The 26,099-nt window shown below is 37.3% G+C and overlaps 1 protein-coding gene across 1 annotated transcript in view; it reads right to left on the bottom strand.

Moving 5' to 3' along the window:
• PLXND1 (plexin D1) overlaps positions 1-26,099 on the bottom strand; it is a 164,974-nt gene that overhangs the window by 57,645 nt on the left and 81,230 nt on the right. The window contains exons 13-20 of the mRNA XM_081939433.1: positions 23,115-23,266; positions 20,137-20,236; positions 19,121-19,260; positions 17,657-17,821; positions 13,294-13,384; positions 11,531-11,797; positions 10,553-10,702; positions 671-785 (exon numbers count right to left, since the gene is read on the bottom strand). Coding sequence (XP_081795559.1) covers positions 671-785; positions 10,553-10,702; positions 11,531-11,797; positions 13,294-13,384; positions 17,657-17,821; positions 19,121-19,260; positions 20,137-20,236; positions 23,115-23,266 — 1,180 coding nt within the window. The remainder of the gene's footprint in view (positions 1-670; positions 786-10,552; positions 10,703-11,530; positions 11,798-13,293; positions 13,385-17,656; positions 17,822-19,120; positions 19,261-20,136; positions 20,237-23,114; positions 23,267-26,099) is intronic.

The raw sequence follows: 26,099 nt of genomic DNA, 5'->3' as shown, positions 1-26,099 counted from the left end.
GAAATAAAGTATATGAAAGAAGAGTGAATGGATAAAAAAATAAAGTGGGAGACTGAGAAAGTGGTTAAAATGGATTACAAAATACACTCAAAAAGAAAATACCAAGAAGCTTTAAAAAACCAAAAGGCCTGTGTGGAGTGATATAATTCACTTTTCATGTTTCTCAGGGAGGTAAGAAGGTGCACTTCCACAATAAATATGGATGCAGGACAGGTTATATTGAAATAAATTTGTACAGTAGACAGCTGATATTCTACATGCCATTCACAAGATTATTTTCTGCATGTTCCAGAGCCACCAAATAATTATCAAACCTCAATAGTTTAATTTCCTGCCAGTTTAAATGATGAAATGACACAGTTATGGTGTGTTTAGAGTCTGGACTTATCGGCCTAGAAAAAGGGAAAAACTTTCATATTGAAATGGAGAAACCCACAAAGTTGAATTCTGCTCACATGTACAATGTCATCATGTTCCTGCCTTGCTGCTTTACCTCCAACATCTTTTTAAAATCCTTAAATCCCAAAATAATTACTGAAAATGCGGTCATCACATAAAAGTTGCCCACCCAATCTCCTACTAAGGTAAGCAGATTATTTTATAGATATTAACAATTTCAGTGTGTTGAAAATGCATGCTTAACATACTTGGAGTCAGTATGGTTTCTTACCTACAATAGAGAACAGGAGTAAGATGCTACAGATGACTATTGAAACTGTGATAGCTGTTTCACTTCCTCCAAGATGTAACATAGCAATTGTTTGATTGAATTTCCCAACTTGGATCTAAGAAAGAACAGAGAGAAGCTATCGCCCAGTTATTTAACGAAAAGAAAGAAGAAAAAAAGAAATCACATTACAAGGGAAAGATGCTTGACATGAATGCCTGAACTTTGCAAAGTATATAGTTTCTAATTTTGCAATAATCACAATAATGTAACTTAATAGCAAGACTTATTTTGATTAGCATTTCCAGATCGGACAACTGTTATCACCGGCCTGTGTATGTGTACAAAGAATAATGAGCTTGGGGATAACGATCCTCAGACAGATTGGCAAAAAAAAAAAAAAAATGGGAACAGCTGCACAGAGATTACATGATAATATTACTAGGATATAAAGTAAAAGAGTAAAGTTAATATTCCTGCTCAGCAAAGAATCCTTGTAGTAATTATGTCAACATTTTTGGGTTTTATTTTTTTCCTGTTGCGTTTAGAAGTATAGATACCTTTCCAGGAACTCTCTGTACCGCAAATATGAATTTATCTATAAAATAACTTCTTACTTTCAGCAAATTTTATTTTGCTTTGAAGTTTATCCATTGAATTTCCAAAGGTGCTTTTTCAGGAGGCAACTGGGCTTTATTATTTTTCCTTCTGAAGATGTTTTTCTTCTCATCCAAGAAGCTTCTTCAGCTCTGACAGGATAATGGAGAATGGAAGGATCCCCACTATCCTGTCAGAATTGAAGAAGCTTCTTGGATGAGAAGTGAAACATTTCGAAAGAAAAATCAAGTAAGTCCAGTTACCTCTTGAAAAAGCATCTTTGGGACAACCATGACCTGGATGACTGAGAATCTCTACAGATTTATTGCATTTCCAAATTAAAATAATAACCATTATTACTACTAATGATTTTTAATTTATTATTTAATTTGTTTGTTATAACACTCCCCTGTAATAGACCTTGTAAACCTTGAGTGGTTTACAAAATCTAATACAAAGTTGCGACAATAAAAAACATAAGCAAAACAAGACATCCTGTACTACAACAGCTACTATAAAAACACACATACCCCTATTAACCTCTGGCTTTGGATTAAAGAAATGTTTTAAGGGCTTTTTAGAACCCCATGAGAATGGGCGCCCTCCATATCTTTGGGGGGAGGGATGCTGTTCCAGAGAGCAGGGGCAGAGACAGAGAAGATATGCTTCCTTGGCCTCCCAGGTACAATGTTTAATTGATGGGATCTCGAGCATACCCACTCTGCCCAAATGTCCTGGGAAGACTGAAACAATGGGAGAATGGTGATAGTCAGGCTCCATGCCCTCATGAGTTTTAATTGATAACAAATGATAATGAGCAGCACCTTGGAACTGCACTGGAAGCCAATTGTAGCCAATGCTGCCTCCATAGCAGTGCTGACACATGGGCATGACAAGGATGATCTCCATTAAAGCTCAAGTCATTTTGAACAATTTTTAGTGCCTGGATGGTCTTCAAGCCCCAGGTACAGTTCATTGAAACGGTCCAGATGAGAGTTGACCAGGGTGTGGATGACCATCTGAAGAGCCTCCTGATCAAGAAAGAGGCACAACTGGCACCGAAGATGTACCTGTACAAAGATCGCTGGTCACAGCTGCCACATGCTCTTTGAGGAGGAGGAGGAGGACTTCCAAAATTGTGCGTATCTCTCGAAGGGGCAAATGTAATCCCATTCAAGACAAATGATGGAAATGTCATGAACTGGGTGTTCTGACCTAGCCTTCGCAGAAGCAAGAAATAGACTCCTCACAAAGAAACCCCCCTCTTTATTTACACCCTGTGAATTAACTGCATTCACCCACAAAGTCCAGGCAAGAGTTCTGTAAGGAGTTAACTGAAGAAATAGGCTTTATCAGCTTGTTACGACAATTGCAAGACCATGAGCTCCCAGACAAAAGGCTGCAAGTTAAGTCAGTTCTAATAAACAAATCTCAGTTCTGGCAAGGCAGTCTTTGTCGCACGAAACACAATGAGCAAAATCTCCAGAAATGTGAATGGTTGTCTGCTATGACCATCACTCGCCTTTCCTCCTATTTATTCCCCAGCTAGGGAGAGGCCATTCAGCATCAACATTTGTTTTGCTTCCCAAGTTGATTCCTTGCCCCTCGTTGTTCACCTCTCCTATCTGCTCTGTGCACACACACATCTGGAACAGGCCCCAGCTGTTCCTCCTCCTCACTCATCTCTGACTCCAAAGGCAGCTGCATCTCCAGTGGCTGCAAAATGCCAGACAGCCCTGGCTCTATCACTGTGTCTGATGCTGAGCATCCATCAGAGCCTTCCCCAGGCTCCAGAACTGGCCCAAGTTCTTCCCCAACCTCCTCATCATCTGAGTCTACTGCCAGGGGAGCTGGTGGGCCACAACACTAGGAGACCAAACAACCATAACCACTTTGGTCTGGATTGAGTTAAAGTGTATTCTTCCCCATTCAGACCCAAAACAGCCACCAGATGCTGAGTCAGTTCCTAAATAGCTTCACTTGCACTTGTTAAACTGGATATCATCAATATACTGATGATACCAAGCCGTGAACTGACAGAGGACTTCACCTAGTGGAGTCTTGTAAATGTTAATCAGGAGAAGAGTGTGTGTTGAACCTTGAGTCACCCCATCAATGATGGCCTATTGGTCTCATCTCTCCCCTCAACACTAACTAGAACCACCTGATGAAGAAGTAAATGAAGCACTGTAACACAATTCCCTCCCAATTCCTACCATTGGCTCAGAAGGTCCATGCTATGTTGAACAATATTGTATCTCTATCATTCTTCATGCAATTTTGATCAAAGATATCTTTTGGTCGATGATATTATGTTGGTAAAATGGAATGGAAATTAAAGAGAAAGAAATGAAATAATTTGCACCTACCGATGAATATGGAAGTTAAACAGCAGTAGAGATATGAGAAATGGGTGAGAAGGAAATTATGTCTAATAATTTCCAGTATAATCATTTCCAGCAAGCATCATGATTCAGCTCAAGGCAGGAATGAATAGGCTTAAAAGAAGATCCAAGAACTCAGAATAAATAGAATGTGTTGAAGAAAGCTGAAAGCCAGTGCCAACAGAATTTCAGCAAGCGCAGTTAATAATTAGTTATAAAGCCAAAATTCTAAAAATGCCAATGTTTAGTTTTTTTAGCTCATACTACTTAATGGACTACTTGATACTCTCTTTGTTTCCATCTGTCCTTTGCGCTTATAATGGCCAGGTATGCTCTGATCTGGTTTCTCACTCATAGAGTGAGAAATACAGTAACTCGCTGTTTGCCACTTCTGCATATCAAGAAGTCTAACTCATGTCCAGAGGAAGATTCAGGTGAAGAAGCTGATTTATTCACATATCTTAAATGCTGGGCAAACATGGTTTTAGGCTTCAGATTTTGAAGAGAAAAATCAATATGTATTATAGCAATTAAATAAAATGAACTTTCCATATCCTCCTTTAATTAGATAAGGAAAACATGTAGCTTTATTCAGAGCTTTTAAAAACTGGCAGAACATTCTAGCCTATTACAATATAGGGTGTACGGCAGCCAACAAAAACAGAATCTTGGCAGTTTTCACATGCTTTATTTAAAAAAAAAAACACCCTCCACTGGTAGAGTTTTGATTGTAAGATGAATGGAGAGAATAAAAAAGAAGTAGAAGCAAGAAGGGGAAAAACTGAAATTGTAAATGGAGAGCATTTATAAGCAATATTATAGCTGTGAACTCTAAAACTATTTGGACCTTGCATTGCATGCCCCTAAGCACAGTGCATCATTGCTATTGTTTAAAGCAGTCCCTCTTTCCAGGACTCTACTTGAATTGCATAAATTTCAAAGATATGATTCTTTAAAGCAGTTGCACACTTTTTCGGACTCATGGAGAAGAGTGAAAAAAAAAGAGAGGGTCATTTAAGAACAGCAGAAAGGTGTTCTACAGACAAAAGAACTAAACCATTGGCACAGTGGTACTCCACTAGAATATCGTATTTTATATCAGTTCAAAGTAAAAAAAAAAAAAAACCCTGAGGGTTAGACCACGTGCTATATAGCAATAGCAATAGCACTTAGACTTACAGTATATACTGCTTCACAGTGCTTTACAGTCCTTTCTAAGTGGTTTTACAGAATCAGGATACTGCCCCCAACAAACAGCATATTGCCCCAACAATCTGGCTCCTCATTTTACCGACATATATATGTTTGCTTTTTAAAGGGATTGCATAGACACCAAACCAGGTTCGCAATGGCAATATATGCAGAAGGGATAACCCTTTCCTTCCGGCCCAGTATCCTACCATAAATCCTTTACAACTGGAATTTGTTCCCAAAGATATTACTGGGGAAAAAACAAATCAGAGGTAAATAATAGCTGGGAAAAAGGGGAAGATTTTGAGTAGATAATATATTGCAGAGGAATGGGTTAACACTTCCAAGCAATGGATAGGTTTGATTTGGACTGAAACTCAAATGACTGCTTATTCTCATAAATAGTTGCAAGTACTAGGTGCAACTTTTAAAAGTAGGCTTAATATCCAACAGAAATGGAAAATCCCATCATTCCTTAATACTGGTTCTGATGACTGGCCTTTCTAATTCAGCAATAATAGCTTCCATCTTGTTTTATTGAAGCAAGCTAAATGGATTCATGCAAAGGACAGCTTTTAAGAAGAAACTTGACATGGACATCTAAAAAAAAATAAACGAGAAAGAAGAAAAGAGGCAATGATGACATTGGAAGGAATGACACAGACTTTGCACTAGATATCAATGAAAGCCTGCAAAGGAGAAGAGAGGAACATCAAGTCACCTAAATATTATAGAATCAGGACTCAGCAAGGCAACTTAGCTGTGACTTCAGAGCTTCAGTAGTATTGATTCTACGATTTCCACTTCCAAAAATTAATACAGGTAGTTCTTAACTTTATTTAGTAGTCATTAAATTCATTTAATGACTGTTCAAAGTTGCATTGCTTTGGCAATGGAATTCAATATATAAAGCCCCCCAAAATGAAAAACTTTTCTCAGATGCATTGGCTTAGTTTTTATCTTATGTTTATAAAATGTTGTACTTCACAGGATGATTTTGTCTTTACTCCTCCCTCTCTTTTTATCTCTTTCAATGAAAACATTTTTTTCTGCCAATTTAATATGAATACATTTACTGAAAAAGGGGGCAACTGGAATTTGGAGTGAGCAAACAGAAAAAGCTATGGCGTATATTATTAGGTGTTGGAGATAAATCTCTGTCTGTCACCCCTAAGAAGCCAATGTATGAACAGTATGAAAAGCAAGATATACAGAACGACTAAGTGACATAGCCAAGAAATATTCATAAAATCACAAAGTCAATCACATGTTGAAGAAAGCTTATGCACAAGAAAAAGAATATTAAGCATGAGAGAGAGCAGTGCCTAGAATCCTGTGTTTCTGAGATGAATACAGGGGGCAATACGCTGACTCTGTAAACCGCTTAGAGAGGACTGTAAAGCACTGTGAAGTGGTATATAAGTGCTATTGCTATTTAGATGATAAGTCCTGGTAAATAGATCTTTCAGAGATCCTGGTGCACTGGGGAATTGCCAGAGGACTGGAAAAGAGCTGTTCCCATCTTCAAAAAAGGGAAAAAAATAGATCCAGGAAACTGCCGACCTATCAGCCTGACCTCAATACCAGGAAAGATTCTGGAAAAGATAATCAAGCAACGAATTAGCGAACACCTAGAAGTAAACAAAGTAATAACCAAAAGCCAACATGGGTTTGCCAAAAACAGATCATGCCAGACTAATCTTATTGAATTTTTTGACAAAGTGACAATTAGTGGATCAGAGGAATACCGTTGATATAGTTTACTTGGACTTCAGTAAGGCATTTGATAAGGTAGACCATAACCTACTACTAGAGAAAGTAGAAGAATGTGGGTTAGACAGCATCACCACCAGATGGATTCATAACTGGCTGACCAACCGCACTCAACATGTAGTCCTCAATGGAACTGCATCTACATGGAGGGAAGTATGCAGTGGAGTAACCCAAGGCTCTGTTTTAGGGCCAGTACTCTTCAACATCTTCATCAATGATTTGGATGAGGGAATAAATGGGGAACTCATCAAATTTGCAGATGACACCAAGCTGGCAGGAATAGCCAACACTCCAGAAGACAGGCTTAAGATACAGAAGGATCTTGACAAACTTGAACATTGGGTACTACCTAATAAAATGAAATTCAATGGTGAAAAGAGTAAGGTTCTACATTTAGGCAACAAAAATGAAATGCACAGGTACAGTATAGGTGATACCTTGCTCAGTAGTAGTAACTGTGAGAGGGATCTTGGAGTCCTAGTGGACAACCATTTAAATATGAGCCAGAAGTGTGCAGCAGCTGCCAAAAAAGCCAACACAGTTCTAGGCTGCATAAACAGAGGGATAGAATCAAGATCACGTGAAGTGTTAATACCACTTTATAATGCCTTGGTAAGGCCACACTTGGAATACTGCATTCAGTTTTGGCCGCCACGATGTAGAAAAGATGTGGAGACTCTAGAAAGAGTGCAGAGAAGAGCAACAAAGATGATTAGGGGACTGGAGACTAAAACATATGAAGAATGGTCGCAGGAACTGGGTATGTCTAGTTTAATGAAAAGAAGGACTAGGGGAGACATGATAGCAGTGATCCAATATCTCAGGGGTTACCACAAAGAAAAAGGAGTCAAACTATCCTCCAAGGCACCTGAGGGTAGAACAAGAAGCAATGGGTGGAAACTAATCAAGGAGAGAAGCAACTTAGAATTGAGGAGAAATTTCCTGATAGTTAGAACAGTTAATCAGTGGAACAGAAGCTGTGAATGCCCCAACACTGGAAGTCTTTAAGAAGATGTTGGATAGCCATTTGTCTGAAACGATATAGGATTTCCTGCCTAGGCAGGGGGTTGGACTAGAAGACTTCCAAGGTTCCTTCCAACTCTGCTATTGTATTGTATTCTTGTATAAAGCATTGACTGTTTAAAACACATTGTACATTATGGTAGATGTATTCTTGGAAGCCTTAATTTTAGAAATGCATTTGACAGGGTCAGGCTCCATCATTTTTACTAGGATACAATTCAAACTTTCCCTTGCTCATTTTAATCCTAACGGATATTAATTCCTTTTTCAAAGTCTTGTAACCCTACTCAGAATTGCAATGGAAATAAAAGGGGTAAACCTCTCCTCCTGATAAGGAAGTATTGCCATCAAATTTGGAGTGGGGCATCTGTTATTAAATTAAAAGTCTGACCAAGTTCCTAATGCCAAAATTAATGTCACAGCCAGTCCTGACAATTCTTGAAATACTTCTTACTAAGAACAACTGTTTCTTCCCGTGTATTCAGTGCATATGGACTAAAAGACTTCCAAGATCCCTTCCAATTCTGTTATTCTTAAGTGTGTATGTCTCTGTGTGTGTTCAGAGAAGGAAAAAAAAGTGACACTACTGAGGATTACTACATAGATTATACAATTATTAATGGTAGACAGGACTTACAATTCATCATTAAATTATTGCCACTTGAACAAACCACATTCTATGATTTTTAATTATGCCATCCCATTATTTATTTTGGACAGAACCAGTCAGTTTGATAAAATCTTTCTCGTCTTTCATTGGAAGTTTTTCATTACAAATGGCACACGAAGATACCGGTACTTCCTTTTCTGTTTGAATTACTTACTTCTCCCTCTCTTCTCACCCCCTGTAAATGTTTGGTAACACTTAAGCATTATATTTTAAAGAGGGAAAGAGAAACTTAGGGAGTTTAAGTTTGAATCACATAACTTTCTATTCCGGGTAATAAGAACAGAATGGCTAGGGAGCAGATTTAATCTTCATCCCAGTGATATCTCTGAGTATGTCTCCTTTGGTTTCTTCCATATGTGGAAACTATTGCCATTTACGGACATGGGGGATAGAAGGCAATATTGTATAGACGTTAAATCTACATCAATATTCCCAACTGCAGTCCACCTGTGCTCCTTCTAATTATTTACTTATTACCATAGAAACTCAAGAGTTTTAGGTGCCAAAATACATCCCCCAAATAGGGTTGGGCTTATTCACAAATGGGCTTATTTATGAGTACGTACAATAGGTATTTCTCTCAGCTTTTCAAAAGTACAACATTTTAATATATATTTGAATTAATTTAATTTAATTTATATGGCCCTTTCTGATAAAATCTACAAATATGGGCAAAAGGTTATGGATATTGTTTGCTCCATGTTCATTCAGGAATCCAAATGAAAGCAAGCCTGATAGATCGCTGTCGAAACTCTGCCTGAATAATCCACTGAAGCAGAGTCCATGATCTCTCTAATAGCCATTTCCATTTATCAACAGGCACAGCTACATAATAATAAAAAATACATTAAAATATTAAAGAATAAAAGCATCAGAAAGCTTAAGACCAATACAATAAGCAAATTGCAGCTTGTTAAATGGACAAATGCTAGCCTAGAAAGCCTAGGAAACAAAAGCACAGGATTTTACACAGTGTGAGCAATTCAATTGGATTTTCACCTATCCTCTGGCTTCTACAGGAAATAAATCCAAAACATTATTTCCAGCCTTAGGTGGGATGACTGAAAAAAAGAGACTGTGATGAATATTGTTCATTAGAGGGATAGTTTTAAAGCACAAAGTACAATGCATCTCCACATTCACAGAGAATCCCTTCTCTTCCCTGATCAAAAATGCCATCTGTGTCTGAAGCAAGAACATCAAATCTTTATAGGCTGTGTATTTTGATGCTCAGAAGACAATGCTCAACAATATTTTACAATTCTCAAATCACTGGATACAATCCTTGAGTTTTCCTTGTCTCACATCATATTTTAAAAGATTTTAACACAGAGATGGACAACCTATGTGTATAAAGATAGTGTTGAATGAAATTCCAGCAGCTCCGGATAACTTAACATGATAAAACCATGCCCAGTCCTGGGGATGTAAGAAGAATCTCATGCATTCTTCAATCTCATGTAAGAAGGATCTCATGCAACCTGTAAAACGGGATTGTAAAATGTGTGTTCCAGGGACTGCCTGTAGCCAATCAGCATCCTTTTTGGGTCTCAGAGTCTACTCAAGAACAGATGAAGTGGGTGGTTTAAAAGACAAAACCCCTGAAACTTTACTCCCAAGGGGTTCAGAGGTGGGATTCACTTAACTTCCCTATCGGTTCGTAAATGTGAGTGTGCGCGCATGTGTACTCACTTTGCTCACACATGCCTCATCTGCGCATGCACGTGGCCTTCTGTGCATGCGCAGTGCTCATGCATTACATTGGGAAGGTGGGCAGAGCCTCCTGCAGCTGCCACTACCAGTTCGACCGAACCGGAGAGAACCGGCTGAATCCCACCTCTGAAGTGGTCCTTCATTCTCACTACTTTGGACAGGCAGTCCTTGTCACTGTGCAAAACCTAATATAGCCTTTAAATCAAGAACAGTTGCATATCCTTGTCTTAAGGTCTAATACATTTATTTTGTTTTGATAATTATTAACCATATTAGTTTATACTAAACCTATTTGTTTTTAAGATGCCACAAAACTATCTTTTTTGTGGCACCATATTTATAACCTTTAAACATTTTCATTACTGTTTTGATATTATTCTCTTTCAACATAGATGCCAAAGGCAAAATATTATTTTTAAATTTTTACTTGGACTTTGTAACAGAAGCCAAATTCCATGGGGCATAAGAGATTAGATGGGCTACAAAGCAAACTATATACATGTTGGCACATGCTTTCAGACTCATATCACTTACCGTAACAGGGAGTTTTCTTTCTGAAGTGCTCAAAGATTCATTGACTGAACAGTGAATGATTTTGTCAGAAACAATTTGGATCTCACAGGAAATTAGGCCAATTTTAACTTCATATTCATTGCTTTCCAGACCGAGGTTGTCAGGCTCTTTCTAATAAGAGAAATAAAGAAGAGCAACATGATTCTACCAGGAACTAAATTAAGCCCTCAACTTTATTTCTGAACTTTATTGACTTCAAAGCTCTCAGATAGCACCTTTCATTTTTTTCAAGGCACGAATACAGAACTCTCTTCCCCATCCTTTTTATTTTAATGCGTATAAAACCAGGAGTTGTTTACCAATCCCTTTCAAATTCCCAGAATAGAAAACTTGAGTTAAAAAGCCTTGAACGCAAATTGTGCTTTTGATCTTCACCTGATAGTTAATATTGAAACCTAATGGGAAACAGATGAAGTATAATCTAGAGAAAAACAGAATGAGGGAAGGTAGTGCTTACATTACCCGCTGATGAATACACTGTCCAGTGCTTCTGAAGCTTAGTAAAGACTTTCAGTCACCATTATGGCCTTCAAGTAGCATTTTTCTTGATCAACCTATTACTTTATCAAAAATTTCTTCTTTACTTAAGAGAAGCTATTAGAATGAGCAGGTTGGTATTTTTTTTTTTTGGAATAAGAATGCTTTTTCAATTACTTTTTGGTCATTCGTTTGTTCCCTTGTGATTGTTTTTATTTACCCATATTCTTAAGTTGTTAGAAAAAGAACAAACTTTTATCTGAATTCTCATGGCTAAATTTTTATTATATAATTGATCCAAGTCTTCCTTCTCCAACTCGTAATCAATGTAATGATTAAAGGTGACAATCTGCCTATGCCAGTCTATGTTGCCTTCTCAAGATTCTTTCCCCTTGGATGCGTAATTATTTTCACATTAAGCATTCTCCTCTCTCTCAGTGCCCGTATATTCCAAATTCTTACATGTATAACAAGGGTGAAAGGCTCTCCAGGATGATGTTTAATCAATTTCTCTTTATTGGCTGTGAAAAACTGAGGATCTGTATAGTATTCCATGTGGAATTTGCTAACATGTACAGCTTCCTCAGGGTATTCAAAGGGGAAAAGGCTCTCGTCGGTATACAGGAGTCCATTGATGAAAAAGTCCACTAATGCTGGCTTGCTTCCAGTAAGATTAGAGGCAGCTGGAGAAGGGCAGGTGATCACAGTGTCCGAGTGAACTTTACAGTTCTGAAAACAGAAGAAAGCAAGCAAATCAAACATAGACAAAAGAGTTTCTACAAAGTTGGCAACAATTTGCATTTGCCAAAACAAAAACAGATACTTCCATAGACTGAAAAACTACAGTGTACCGCATTTTTTGGAGTACAAGATGCACCTTAGTTTTTAGGGAGGAAAATAAGAAGAAAAAAAATTATGCCTCTGCCTACCAGCATTCATGGTATTCAGTGAATAGGCATTGCAACTAAGTCAGACAATGAGGGCTATTTGCACTCTGAAATTTGCTGTGTGAGCAACAAGAAGACAGGAAGGAGCCTGGATTAGCGAGAATTGAAAGTGAAGCTGCTTGTGTTTTGCTTATATATACTGCTACCTTGGAAAACCTGCTTTTGGTAATGTATTGTATATTATTATTATTATTATTATTATTATTATTATTATTATTATTATTGTTGTTGTTGTTGTTGTTGTTGTTGTTGTTGTTGTTGTTGTTATTATTGTTATTATTATTTTGAATCCTGCTGAATCAGTTACTTGTGTGTGCTTTCTGAATGTGATTACTGTTTCAAACTCTGACCAGCCAGGTCAGCTTCAGCACTTATTGCAGTCTGATTCAGTACAGCTGATTGGCGGGTGGATCAGACTGCCAGAATACCCCCAATCAGCTGTTCCAAGCTGCAGGGGTTGCCACAGACTATCACTGCCACCATGCCTCATGTTTTTGGCCTCTGACTGGAAAAAACAGAGACAGAATTCAATTCTGCAAAAATTTTAATTGCATTTCTTTGTTCATAATACATGAAAATAAAAAAGGGAAGAAGCACTGATCATAATCATAAATATTATAATGGCAGAAGCCATAGAGCTCAAACCACAAATTCTAGTCCATAGGATATAAATGAAAAGAAAGCATGAGGATAACTAGAGTAGAGAAAATATGCATAGCATTTGATTTTATATTTATTTCATACAGCAGACAGCAAAAAAAACCCGACCTCTGAGCACTAAATTACCCTCAGAAAAAAAGGACTATGCAATAGTAATTTTAAGCAAGATTTCCCCTCCCCAATTCCCATTGGAATTAAGTTCCCACGAATTTAAAACTTTATAATCCAAACATTTTATAAATAGAAAAATAATGGCAATGGGTGGTGAAACCAGTGTCTCCAAAAACATATCTCATTAGCCTTTAAGATCAATTCACACATATATTTTGAATCTCTTAACAACAAAACTGTGAGGCTGATGGCAAAGGAAGGTACCAGCTCAAATATACACCCTGGCACATTTCACTGCTTTCTGAAGGCTTACTGAAATGTCATGATAAAAGATACATGTGGAATCATAAATTGCTTAGTAATGCGACAGTAAAGTTGTCTCTAAAAACAGAAAGTAAAACTGAGGCTTCTGTACTTACTGAGTAAATATTTTCAGGTGCTTAGACAAAGTTTATGTTTTTCATTTCTACACATTTCGCTCCTTACTTTTCATTGGTGAAGACTTACCATTTGTTCTTTTCCAACAGCACGAACAACCATTGACATACTCTGAGCCATCAAAAATCCATTTCCTTCCACGGTGATGGTTCTGCCGCCGCTATTAAATCAGAATAAAGGTAAACAGAAAGGTAAGGGATTAGATGAAAAATTGAAAGGTTTTTTTTCTCTATATATGGAATATATAATCCTAATAAGTAAATTATATAAAATAAATTTGCACAGACCTAATAGCAATTCTTTATTATAGAATAAATATTACCGTATATACTTGAGTATAAGCCGACTCGAGTATAAGCCGAGACCCCTAATTTTACCCCCCAAAACTGGAAAACGTTATTGACTCGAGTATAAGCTGAGGCTGGGAAATGCAGCAGCTCACGGTAAATTTCAAAAGTAAAAATACAGGTAGATAACAATAAAATTGCTAAAAGTGTGTGTGTGTGTGTGAGTGAGACAGACAGACAGAGGAACAGAGAGAGGGAGAGAGAGAGGGAATCAGAGAGAGACTGACAGAGACGAATCAGAGACGTACTTTTAACTACCTGGCAGCGGCGTTTTGCCTTGGGGGGCTCCTCAGAACATCCCAAGACTTCGGAGGGAAGTTTACAGCCCTCCCTCGGAACGCTTCGGAGGGAAGCTTCTGCAAAGGCGAGTGACAACAAGTCTCCCAGGCTTTAATTTGCCGAGCTGTGCGCACGCGCCTGTTTTCCACGGCGTGGAGCAGCGGCGAGATTCTGGGCGGCGAGCGATGATTCCAGGGGCCATCCGGGAAGATGAGGAACGCGAGGGGGGACCCTGCCCCCCCCACTGATGGCCCCCGGAATCATCGCTCGCCGCCCAGAATCTCGCCGCTGCTCCACGCCGTGGAAAACAGGCGCGCACGTACAGCTCGGCAAATTACAGCCTGGGAGACTTGTCACTCGCCGGGGTTATGCAGAAGCTTCCCTCCGAAGCCCAAGAGGAGGGAGGGAAGCGGGCGCCCGGCACACAGAAGAGCCGCATTAAAATGTTTAAAGAGCCACATTTTTTTTTTTTTGTTCACTGGAGTATAAGCCGAAGTGGATTTTTCAGCCCAAAAAGTGGGCTGAAAAATTCGGCTTATACTCAAGTATATACGGTAAGTTTATGAAATATGCACATTTCCCCAGTACCTATAATATGAAAAAACAAGACTTAATTTCAAAGCCATAGAAATCTACATTTGTCCCTAAATCTTTGTCACAACGTTCACTTGACAACAATAGTCCCCCCCCCTTTTAGAAAGACTTGACAACCTTCTGCTGTTTAAGTAGAAGAATAAGTTTTTTGATGGACATCACTATATAATATTTTATTGACTTGACGCAATACTTTATATTGGACACATGGATTGTTTTATCCATATACTTTGCAAGTATACATAGACTGTATGTAAGATTTAAATGTAACCAAGAAATGTCTTCCCCATATATACGAAAATAAAATGAAAAGAGCTTAAGCCACATGGATTACATATTTATATCTGGAGGCAACTACAAAAGGTCAGGTATTGGGTTATGATGTTACAGCACACACTTCATCATTTCTTCATAATCATGTTTGTATCAAATACCATATTTTTCGGACTATAAGACGTTCTGGACTATAAGACACACATTAGCTTTAGAGGAAGAAAACAAGAAAAAAACTGCCTCTGTCTCTGCAGCCCATTTGCCGCTGCCACAGCCTGCTCGCCACCACCATGGCCCATTTGCTGTGGCCCATTTGCTGCAGGCCATTTACCGCCACAGCCCATTCGCCACCAATCACCGTGAATGGGCGACGGCGGCAATCCCGACTGCCTAGAACAGCTGATCAGTGCAGCACCAACCTCTTCTCCGCAGTATTTGCTCTATAAAACACACAAACATTTGCACCCACTTTTTTAGGGGGGAGTGCATCTTATGGTCCAAAAATACGGTACTTATGATTTCCTATAGTCTTATTAACATGCTCCTCATTTTCTGGAGCAGTGGCTTTTGAAGGTCCCGAAAAACTCCTGGGAAATCTTTACAATGACTACTCTTGTCTTCACCCAACCAGGTCTCAGAAATACATATTAGGTTTCTCTGCTTCTCTCCAGCCAAATCATAAGAGGAGAATGATTTGCTTCTAGACATTTGCTAACAGCAGACTGAGGCCAAGAAAATCAGTGATACGTTTAGCATCCAGGAGTATTCAAGAGGCCACTGGAGCATAAGATTATCAATTAACCAAGAAACATTTCACCGCTGAACATTTTTTTTTGTCTTGTTGCCAAAGCAAAACCTCCAGTAGCAGCTGCTTATGAGTAAACAATAAGTTTGAATACTTTCCCCCTTAAAAGATGCCTTTAGACAGCTAAATGTGGCACCTTCTCTGCAGAATCTATTGAAGGAAATGACCCTAGAACCTGCCACTGGTGTTGAGAGCACAATAGGCCTATCTCCACTGGTTACCAAAAACTTTTATCCGGGCTTTTTCTTGTATCCAACTTTTAATTATTTCACACACTTCATATCCTGTCTGCTTTAACTACATTGGCTCATTAGGAAATCAGAATATAACAATACATCTATCTAGCCTCAAAAATACTCAAACCAGAATATCCCACACAGGACTACACAAATCATTTAAGCTTCTCTAAGCCCTAATACGCTGTGCTTTATCTATTTTCCGAAACTTTTTGTCGCTCATACCATTTCTGCGTAAAGGTTTGGGGGATACAGCTTCTTTGAAGAAAAACTCTACTTTGTTAGATAATTGTGAAAGGAAACTATAGCACCATAGCAAGGAAAAACAGCGAAACGAATGAAAAGTGTAATGTGGTGATTATTCCTAAGCATTTCAATAGTGTCTTTGATTGAGTTTTTGATTTGTCTGCAGTACCAGTGCCGTTGGTACAATATCATTTAGCATTATATTTATCTCAATCTTAAACATACATTTTTGCCAAGCATAAGCTGTTACATTTTGCAGCGGCTGACATACATTTTTGAGCTACTTCTCTTGATCCTCAGAATAAAACAATTAAGATAATTTTACATCAAGCAGTGAGAACGGGAAGTGTCATCACTGCTCACTTTCAAAGATTTTTCACGCATGTTAAAATTTGGTCTCTGTAATTAAAAGTCAAAATTCCCTTTAAAGAACTACTAAGGATCAGGAGCCTTGGCCTTATACGCACACTCTGAGTGACATGGTCTTGAGGTATACTTGCTCGTTTCTTTATTCACATTACACTTTTATACTTAAATAAGTATTAAGAAGGGAGTGAATTCATAGACATTCAGAAAGGAACAGGAGCCCGGAGGCCTTGAAGAAGAAATGACATCAAAGGCAATGTATTTTAAGAGCAAACATGCTAGTTTCTTAATAAAAATATGAAACCTATATAAGACGTGAGGACCAATAAAATAATACTATTTTATATGGATTAGCCTGAAGTTTTTATATGATTTGAAGCATATAAAATTAACATTTTTTCTTATTACTTGGAGTTGGTACTCTTAGTTGAAACTGGGTTAAGAGTGAACAAGTGCTTGACTCATCAATGGTACTTTTCACAGAAATCTTTCCAACTATGTTGAATGAATGCAGCATATTGAGCAAAGGGGGATGGGGGTAAAAATAATTCCTTCCATAAAAAATGGTTAATAAAACATAACGTAACTTTTTTCAGAAGTTGAACCAATATTGCCTATAACATTTTAGGTATAGGTTAGGTTCTAGATCTGAATTTCATGCACTGAGAGTGTTTTGGGTGACTGAACTATATTTCCCAGACAGCTGGGTAGAGAAAAAAAAATCTTAAAGACCATCGTGTGAGCAAGATATTCCTGAGAAACCAGACCCTGTTCTGCACCAGGTGTTACTTGACACCTTCAATGAAGGTGTCACTATATCAGGACTGTAGGTCATCTTTTGCCTCACTACTTCATGAATTTGGTGCTGTGCCCCATCAATGACTGGATTCCAACAATCCTTATTGTACAAAATTCACCGAACTTTCAGTGAAGAATGGGTATGTGGGGACAACTCTTTGCCAGGAAGCAAAAGAGAAGGTAAAATGGGGTCAGTCTCTGCTTTGATGTACTTAGAACGAATCATCAGAAAGCCTGAGACTTCCTCTGCTATCATTCCAAGAGACTGGAAATTGCCCCATGGGATTGAAAACAGTGGTTGCTTTTGGACTAGCATGTCAGGTCCTTGTCTCTATACCAGATACACTTATCTGCCCTTGGATAAAACAGGCATGGAAGTTGCCTCTTCCCTATGATCTGAACTTCAGAATAATATACACAACTTCCAGGAATGCACTAGATTTATTCCTGACCACTTCTGCAACATCTCACAGAGAAAGATACCTTACCTGATTGGACTCTTTTTGGGGTTGATATCTGTTATACTTGGATTTTTCTCATATTGAAAGTTATTAGAACCAATGCAAGACTTGTCTTCAAATTGTACACAGACAACCACATGGGTAATAGTTTCCATACTTGGCATGGTACAAATGATGGTGGTATCAGTGCGACTATAAAGAAAAGATAAACATTTCTGAATATAACTCATGGACATGCCCACTTCTACAGGGAGAATCTATGATGCATGGTATTTATTTGGGGGTTTACAACTAACAAAGGCTTATGAAACTATGACAAAAAAAGGAAGAATACTGAAGAATATATCTATCTCAGGGTTGGATTGTTGGGTGCTTGGTATTCATTGAAGGCTGCCCAGAGTTGCTTGATTGTGAGATGGGTGGCATATCAATTAAATGAATGAATGAACGAATAAATAAATAAAAAAATTCATGTAGGCATACGGAACACTGTTATCTTCCCACCAAAGGTGGTCCCTATTTTTCTACGTGCATTTTTTACGTGCTTTCGAACTGCTAGGTTGGCAGAAGCTGGGACAAGTAACGGGAGCTCACCCCATTATGCAGCACTAGGGATTCAAACCACTGAACTGCTGACCTTTCGGTCGACAAGCTCAGCATCTTAGCCTGTGCCCCTAATATTTATAAACCACAAGCTCTCCTCTCTTATCAGCTGAGCCAGGAGAATGATTAAGTGTTTTTTCTATTGTCAAAGCACCTGGTGTGCTTTGGGAGGGAGCATATTGCTTATGGCTTGGAGGTTAATACAACTGTTTAATATGTAAAAAAAAGCCCAAGTCCAAATCCCAGTAAGGGTATGACTAGCTGATGAGAGTTAATAGCTTGAAATAGATCTATACTAGCCTCCCTTCATTTATTTATCAGCAAAAATGCAACACAAAATGGTGTCGTGTAAGCGACTGCCTGGAAGTCTCCTGGAGTGGAACTGAAAGGCGAAAGGGAAGCAGTATGCTCCCTCCCATATTTGGGCACACCAGGTGCTTTGACAAAAGAAAAAAACACTGTGTGTGTGTGTGTGTGTGTGTGCGCGCGCGCACACACACGCACACATATAGTGTGTGTGTAATACAATATTCAGAAATAAATTGAAATTACTACCAGATAGACATCCTCCATAAATTATTTGATCTAAGCAGAACTTGTTTATTATTACAAGACAGTTATATAACAAAATCATACAGCTCTAATATAGCACTAATACCAAGTCTAGGCTATCCATCAAAAGTATATCCTTTAAACATTGGAAAATTAATATAAGTAATGATAAATTTATATAGAAGGCCAATATTTATCGGGTCAACTGCAAACCCAATTTATACTTTGGAAAACATATTTCTTAGAAAACTTTCTTATTCAATTAGTTTTCTGTTATGAAAAATATAATTTCTAATCTTTACAGCTACATCATGTTTCATTCTGAACGATATTTACCTGATGTCTCTGCATTTTTTTGTAGTATTAAGCAAAATCTGAAGCTTGGATCCTATACTGAGATTATTTCCTCTGATCGTTACTTTGGTGCCTCCAGCTTTTGGTCCAACAGATGGAAACATAGATTTCACTACTGGAAGCTAAAAAGACAAAAAAGAAGAATGTCAACAAAATACACTGGTTTCCTAGTTTGTAGTGAGATTGCTTGTGACAATTGCTTGTGACAAGTCCTATTATCATTCTCCAATGACAAACCAAAAATGTTAAAAATATCATAGGGAAAATAATTTTAAGTTATTACTTGGAAATCAATCACACTGATTTAGTAGTGCACGGTATAGAAACTACTATTACATGATATCATTGTTACATTACTTACAAGAGTAATGTAAAAAATTTGGAAACAGTTGTCCTTAAAATAGCCTGTCTTTTTATTTTGGTCCCACCTGAATCTGACACAGTGAACTGGATGAGAGTTACCTTCATTAAAAAGGTAATCAAAAGTACTATTTGTGACCGTATGTTTACAAAAAGATGGAACCTAATTGTGAGTTTTTCCTTCCATATGATATCCATGCTAATATCATTTCATTAGCACGGAATCTTTAAATTCCCCCCCCCCCCCCAATTATCCTGTCAATTCCTTCCACCTAATTTAAATTGCTTTTCCAAAAGCTACTTTCTGCTTGATGGGAAAAATAACAACAACAAAACTCACTACCCAAAAGACATACTTTACACTGAATAGGATAACTTGTTTATTTTAAGAATCATTTTAGTGTAATGTGCATGTTTAGGGTATCACTGTAAAAGTAGGTAGATCTGGGTATCTTAGTGACACAGGAGATTTAGATAGCCTCTTTAATTCTCAAGTACTCAGTGGATAAGGCGTATTTAAATTTTAATATGTCTTTATTAATTAATGATATATTTGACATTTGTTTGTGCTTATCACTGGAAATCACAATTTTTCCTTATAACAAACCATGATTAAGAACTCAGCAGAAATTACGTACTATATAAGAAAATCGCTCCTTGGATTTCCCTTCTTTGCTCACATTAACTGTCACCACATCAGAAAATTCTTCGGTTGCTTCTCCAGTCCAGCAAACAATTCTGTGTAAAAAGAGAGGTTTTTGACTGAAAAATAAGAAGGGTGACCAGTCTACAAAATATGTCAAGGATAGACAAAATATGAACTTATGGCTCCTTGAGTATTGTTTTTATTTTATTTTTAAAGAGCATTTACGTTTTTAAAAAGCTGGCATATTGAATTATTTTTATTTCCAAGAATGCTTCCATGTCCCATGTGGGCCTCATAAGCATTTCTTATTGAACGAACAGTAAGTCACATAATATTATTCTGCTACAAATTCTTTATTATCCTTGATGATTCTGAAGCAATGCAACAATCTGAAATTATATATAGTGATCTATGCAAAACAGGGTATTTAGGAATGGACAATTCCACCCAAATCAGATTAAAGTCAGAATCTATATGCCCATTTCAGCTGTTTGTCACTCATACGTATTGACATTTTTGAAATTCTGTTACCAATTCTTATGATTACAGACTTGTGAAAATCTGGCCATTATAGTTCATTCTGTAACTGTACAGTTGACTAAAAAAAACAAAACATTTTTTTTTTAAAAATAGTAATATGTGTCCTGGTGGTCCCATTATTGCCCTGTGATGGTTTACGGACTTTATATTTCTTAATATGCATAGATCATGTAGATGTGAACATGATCACATGAATGTACTTTGAATTATATACAAACAAATCTGAATTCATCAGATTTTTCCTGATTGTCTGGAAAGACCAGGTCACTCCATATTTAACATCTTGATTCGGCTGATATGTACTTGCTCTCAATTCATGAACTATGGATGTAACAGAATGGTTAATATTATTCTGTTTGGTCAAAGTTTGGTGATATCTTTCAAACATGTCCTGAATGGTTTTTGATTGATATATTATATAATCTTGTTGTTTATTTTAGTTGCTGGTTTTTGTGGGTTGTTTTGCTTTTTGCTTTTTTAGGTTTTTCTCATTTTTTTCTCTATTTTGCAAATTTAAAAAATACTTTAAAAAAGAAATTTCATGATTTAAACGTGCTGCTAGCTTCTGCTTGGAATAGGATTTGAAATGTAAAGAATGTCTGCACCAAAAACCACTGCACTGCTTTAATTAATTGAAGCGTAACTTTTTCATTAGTCCTTTGTCCAATGTGCTGTTTATGCATTTTTCATCTACATGAAGAATTTTTCCTGGAACTACATTGTGTTTTTAGGATAACTTCAATAACCTCAATATTTCTATTACTAGATACAGCAAGGATTTTTGTTTTCTACTAAGTGATTGCTATTGTAAAATAAGATTATTATTGTGGTGAATGCATACATACTTAGCCAGGGGGATTGGGGAAGGGGAGGGGGGTTTAAAGCTGAAAATGGAAGCCATTGGGACATTCACCACATCCCCATCCATCATTGATGTCCTGTATTCAACTTTATTCTGTCATACAAGTTGCAAAACAGAGAGATAGGAATAATTTCTGTAGAATAAACAGTAACTTGCATATAAATGTTGGGAAATGTCCCTTTCTCTTGCACACGAGAGAAAACGAATGTCATTTCTGATCAATATTATTGCTCTGAAAAGATTTTATACTGAGGAATAATCTGCAACAGTGGCTACGATGGGGAAAGTTTTAAAACTTGGCCAGAAAATGAAAGGGCCATTGTAGAAAGTCATGTGTAATGATGCTTTAATTTATAAATACCTAGAAGTAGAAAATGTATCAGGGACAATACTAAGCTTTAATAAGCATGTTTAGGCATTCAATCACATAAATTTATTTTAATTATGATGCATTTTTGGCATGGCTATGTATATTTTTCCTTTTTCTTAATTCAAGCACACTTATTCCTACCTATATCCATCAACTCTCCATAATGTATAATCTGTGCACCTTTCAAAGTTAAATGTAGTTATAGTGCTTTTAGTAACAGAACAAGTCAGTAATTCTAGATTGCTTATTTGCTAAACGTTTTAACCTTGGTTCTTGAGTGAGTATTCCATTTACAGAATAAAATAGAATTTTTCCTATATGGATTATTTCATTCCAAAGCAGTATGTAGACAAGTCACCTTAGCTGGTCTCTGGGAAGCCTGTCTAGTTTCAATAATGAAGACATCTGCAAAAACTATGTGGATGTAAAGCTAGGGGAAAAATTGATAGAACTGCAGAAATTGTTTCTAAACTATGACAACATGGGAAGCAGCTGTGTAAGTGTTATTACACTTGTCACCCTAAGTTCCTCCCTGTCTATAAGAGATGAGGAAGCTCTGAATTTTGTGGATTACAGTCCTTTGTTACACAAAGACAGCTAACTAAAGAACAGCTTATGCTTGTCAGTGAGGTATTATTTCATATAAAAAGTAATTTCCTTCCTTACATTATCTTTGCACTTAAAAAAAAAACCCCATGAAATGTATTTTTTTTTCAATCAGAACAATAATATATAGCTTAAAGAAAGAACTTGAATTCTAGGATGTAAAAGGGGAGGTGTCAAATGAGGACTTAGTTTAGAATTCCCTAGGTGGGTGTAAGAAGTGAAATCCAACCCCTCTTGAATGTAGTTGAACCTTATCTAGTCTCACTCAAGTGCAAACCATTAGTCTGAGAACATTTCCACAATAGAACAGGTAATAGAATTCTTCAAGTGCAAGTCTGGTTGTTTGTACCAGACGGTTTCATTCACTGGGTCAGTAAGCAAATAGTAGCAGTTAGTAGTAACAGAAGTTAAGAACTGAATATTCTGTTATCAATTTACATATTAACAAATTCATGCAATCTTCTATGCAATCATATGCCAAAGCTATCACATACCTGAACCCTGAAGCAAGAAAGGATCAATCAGCTGAAAAGAAGAAAATAAACCCTTCCCATCTGCTTGATTTCAAAATAATTTAGCTTGAATTACTCACTCCTCGGAGACTATATATCTGTCCTGAAGTGGTGAGCATTTCACATTTCCTATCTTGACAGCATTAATAACATCACTGAATCTACGGCCAAGATTTCTCCCTCGAATCGTAAGTTGAGTTCCTCCTTCCAAGGGTCCATCCAGAGGCTCAATCTGCAAGTTCAAAGGAAACTTAATGAAAACAGCTGAAGACAAAGGGGGGATTTTTTTTATTCGCTTTAACAAACAAATAAACCATATCATCAACATTCATATATCATCTAAACTTTTATGCCTTAATTTTATACTACCAGTCACCCTACTAGAGATGTGGTGGCTCGGTGGCTTAAAAGATGTCAGAAAAGGTCTATACTCTGTCAGTTCAAGTCCTAGCATCAATGAGGGAGTGAGCTCCTGCCACCTGCCTCAGTTACTGCCAAGCTAGCAGTTTGAAAGCATGTAAATGAGAGTAGATAAATAGGTATCACTTTGGTGGGAAGGTAACAGTGTTCTGTATTTTGCCATATACTTTGCGCTGTGGCATAATGTTATGGTGACATGACGGCAGAAACATCTTTGGACAGTGCTGGCTCAGTGGCTTAATGAAACAGAGACGAGCACTATTCCCTAAAGTTGGCATACAACTAGCAGAGTAAAAACCCCAGGGACTCCTTTATTTTACTTCATCCCGCTAAACCATAATTTCATAATAGTGTGAAAAGAATGTTAAAAGCAATGAGATTAGCCAATGAAAAATATAGATAAACTGTATCATTTTTGGGTGGAAACAAAACCTGTAGAACTGAGCTTCTACAATTCTACTATGATCAATAAAATAATTTGGGAGAAGATTATTCACAATTGAGTCACTACTGTCATTCCTTAACATCTACGTTTTCTGCCATGGAATTATCCATTTTGTAAATGTGATGGTCAGAAGCTGCAATGGTATCTTACAATAATACCAAATCTCAGGGGAGATTTCATTTGTCATCACTTGTTTTTTTCCATGAACCAAAGTCACTGATTTCACAGGATGTCTGAGTTACCTTAATAACCTACAATTAGAGAATTGTAGGTTGTTTGTCATTTTGTGACAAATCTATAAAACCAACTATAAAGGAACAGCAAAGAAACAGCAGCCTTTCTTCCTTCCTGGAAGTTCAGTTACAAAGCCTACAGTTCACCTTTCCCTCTAACTGCTGCCAACATAACATGATGTCAGCCAGGGCAGAAGGTCATTAGTGGAGGCGTTTTCTTCCTCCAAGCTGCTTAAAGTTGATAATGTTCCTGACTTCATTGCTCCAATAGGGCTACAGTTGTCCTCGTCTTCTTCCTCTCAGGACTACTCTAGAGACACTAAAAAAACAACCCTTGTTTATTTTTGAAATGGAATATATAGCATCTGCTAAGGAAATAGCATCCTAGTCTAATAACGCTAATGCTGATGATTTGTTTTCACTAGTTGCTTTTGGCAGAGAGCAAGAGGCTCAGTTTCCTACACTCTACAGTGGAATTGAGTAGGCCTCATTAGCATTTCCTCTGCATTGTTAGACCAAAGAAACAGAAACACACTTTACATATTAGTAATAAATTAGCTACTTGATTTTGAACAGATGAGGAACCTACCAACTCTAAGTTTCCTGGGTTGATTAGCTTTTTCTGACTTAACTACTTTGTCCTTTAGAATTCTTTAATATGCAGCTAGTTTCCTATATACAGATTACGAAATAAACTGTATACAATTAGTCCGCAACTTACAACAGTTTACTTAGTGACTATTCGAAATTGCAACAGCACTGAAAAAAGTTTTTCACACTTAACGAATGCTGCAGCATTCCCCAGGTCACATGATCAAAATTCAGACGCTTGGCAACAGGCTTGTACCTATGCCTGTTGCAATGTCCCAGGGTCACTAACTTTTTGCAACTTTCTGACAAGCAAAGTTAACGGGGAAGTCAGATTCGCTTAACAAATGGGCGACTAATTTAGCAGCTGCAGTGAGTCACTTAACAAATGTGGCAAGAAAAATTATAAAATGGGGCAAAACTCACTTAACAAATGTCTTGCTTAGCCACAGATGTTTTGAGCTCAATTGTGATTGTAAGTCAGGAACTACCTGTATTGCCTTTGCAGATTTTTATTAGAGACAGATACTGTATATGTTACCAGTTCTACATGCATCAAAAAGCTGAGCTACTGACACAGATGAGAATATTGATCATGCCACACATTCATCATACCATAGCTAACAAGGAATGTGACATGTGAATTCAACAAGAAAAGAAAGGGGCTATTTGATCTGGAGGACTGCATGGTGAACTATGAGTGTTGGAAAACTCATGTCCTGAATAATTGCTGATTGCAAAGTGTGTGTGTGTTCTGCAACTTCCTAATTACTTATTGTGGGTGAAAGAGCGGCTGATTCTTTTTTTAAAAAAAATAACTAAATACAAAAACCAAAGAAAAACTACGAAAAATTACAAAAGAAGGAAAGCCAAAAAGAAAAACAACCTAAAGAACATATATTCACATACAGACATGCATAAAGTTGTACAGTAACCATTTCGATGAATGGAAGCTATAATTTGTTGCAGTCATTGTGGCTAATCTATACTGACAAATTCTGAAAAGCACCAAATAGTTGGAGCCACATGTTTCTCTTTCCAATGTTAAAAAAATAGAATGAGGAGTGAGCGCTTCTGGAGGAATAATCAGAGACTGTATTAAGAGGAATATAAGGCAGCCAGATTCTAGGGAGTTAGCCCAAAGAACGAACTAACAAGGACAAGTGCTTAGAACTCCAGCATGGAAAAGCATAATCAGATTTTCCTTTAAAGTTAAAAAAAAATTACTTGGCAATGTGAAAATATGGAAATTAAATGAAATCTTTTCAAGTATTGCCGCACTAAGAAGCAAAAGCGTAGATGAATGATTGGGATGCTGCAACATGATCTGCAAAATCTGCAGCCTGTTTTTCTTGAAGACAACCAGGCAACCAGGGGAT

Source organism: Natrix helvetica, assembly GCF_964273705.1.
Source record: "Natrix helvetica genome assembly, chromosome: 1".
NCBI classification, from domain to species: Eukaryota; Metazoa; Chordata; class Lepidosauria; order Squamata; family Natricidae; genus Natrix; species Natrix helvetica.
This window is presented reverse-complemented; position numbering and strand designations above follow the sequence as displayed.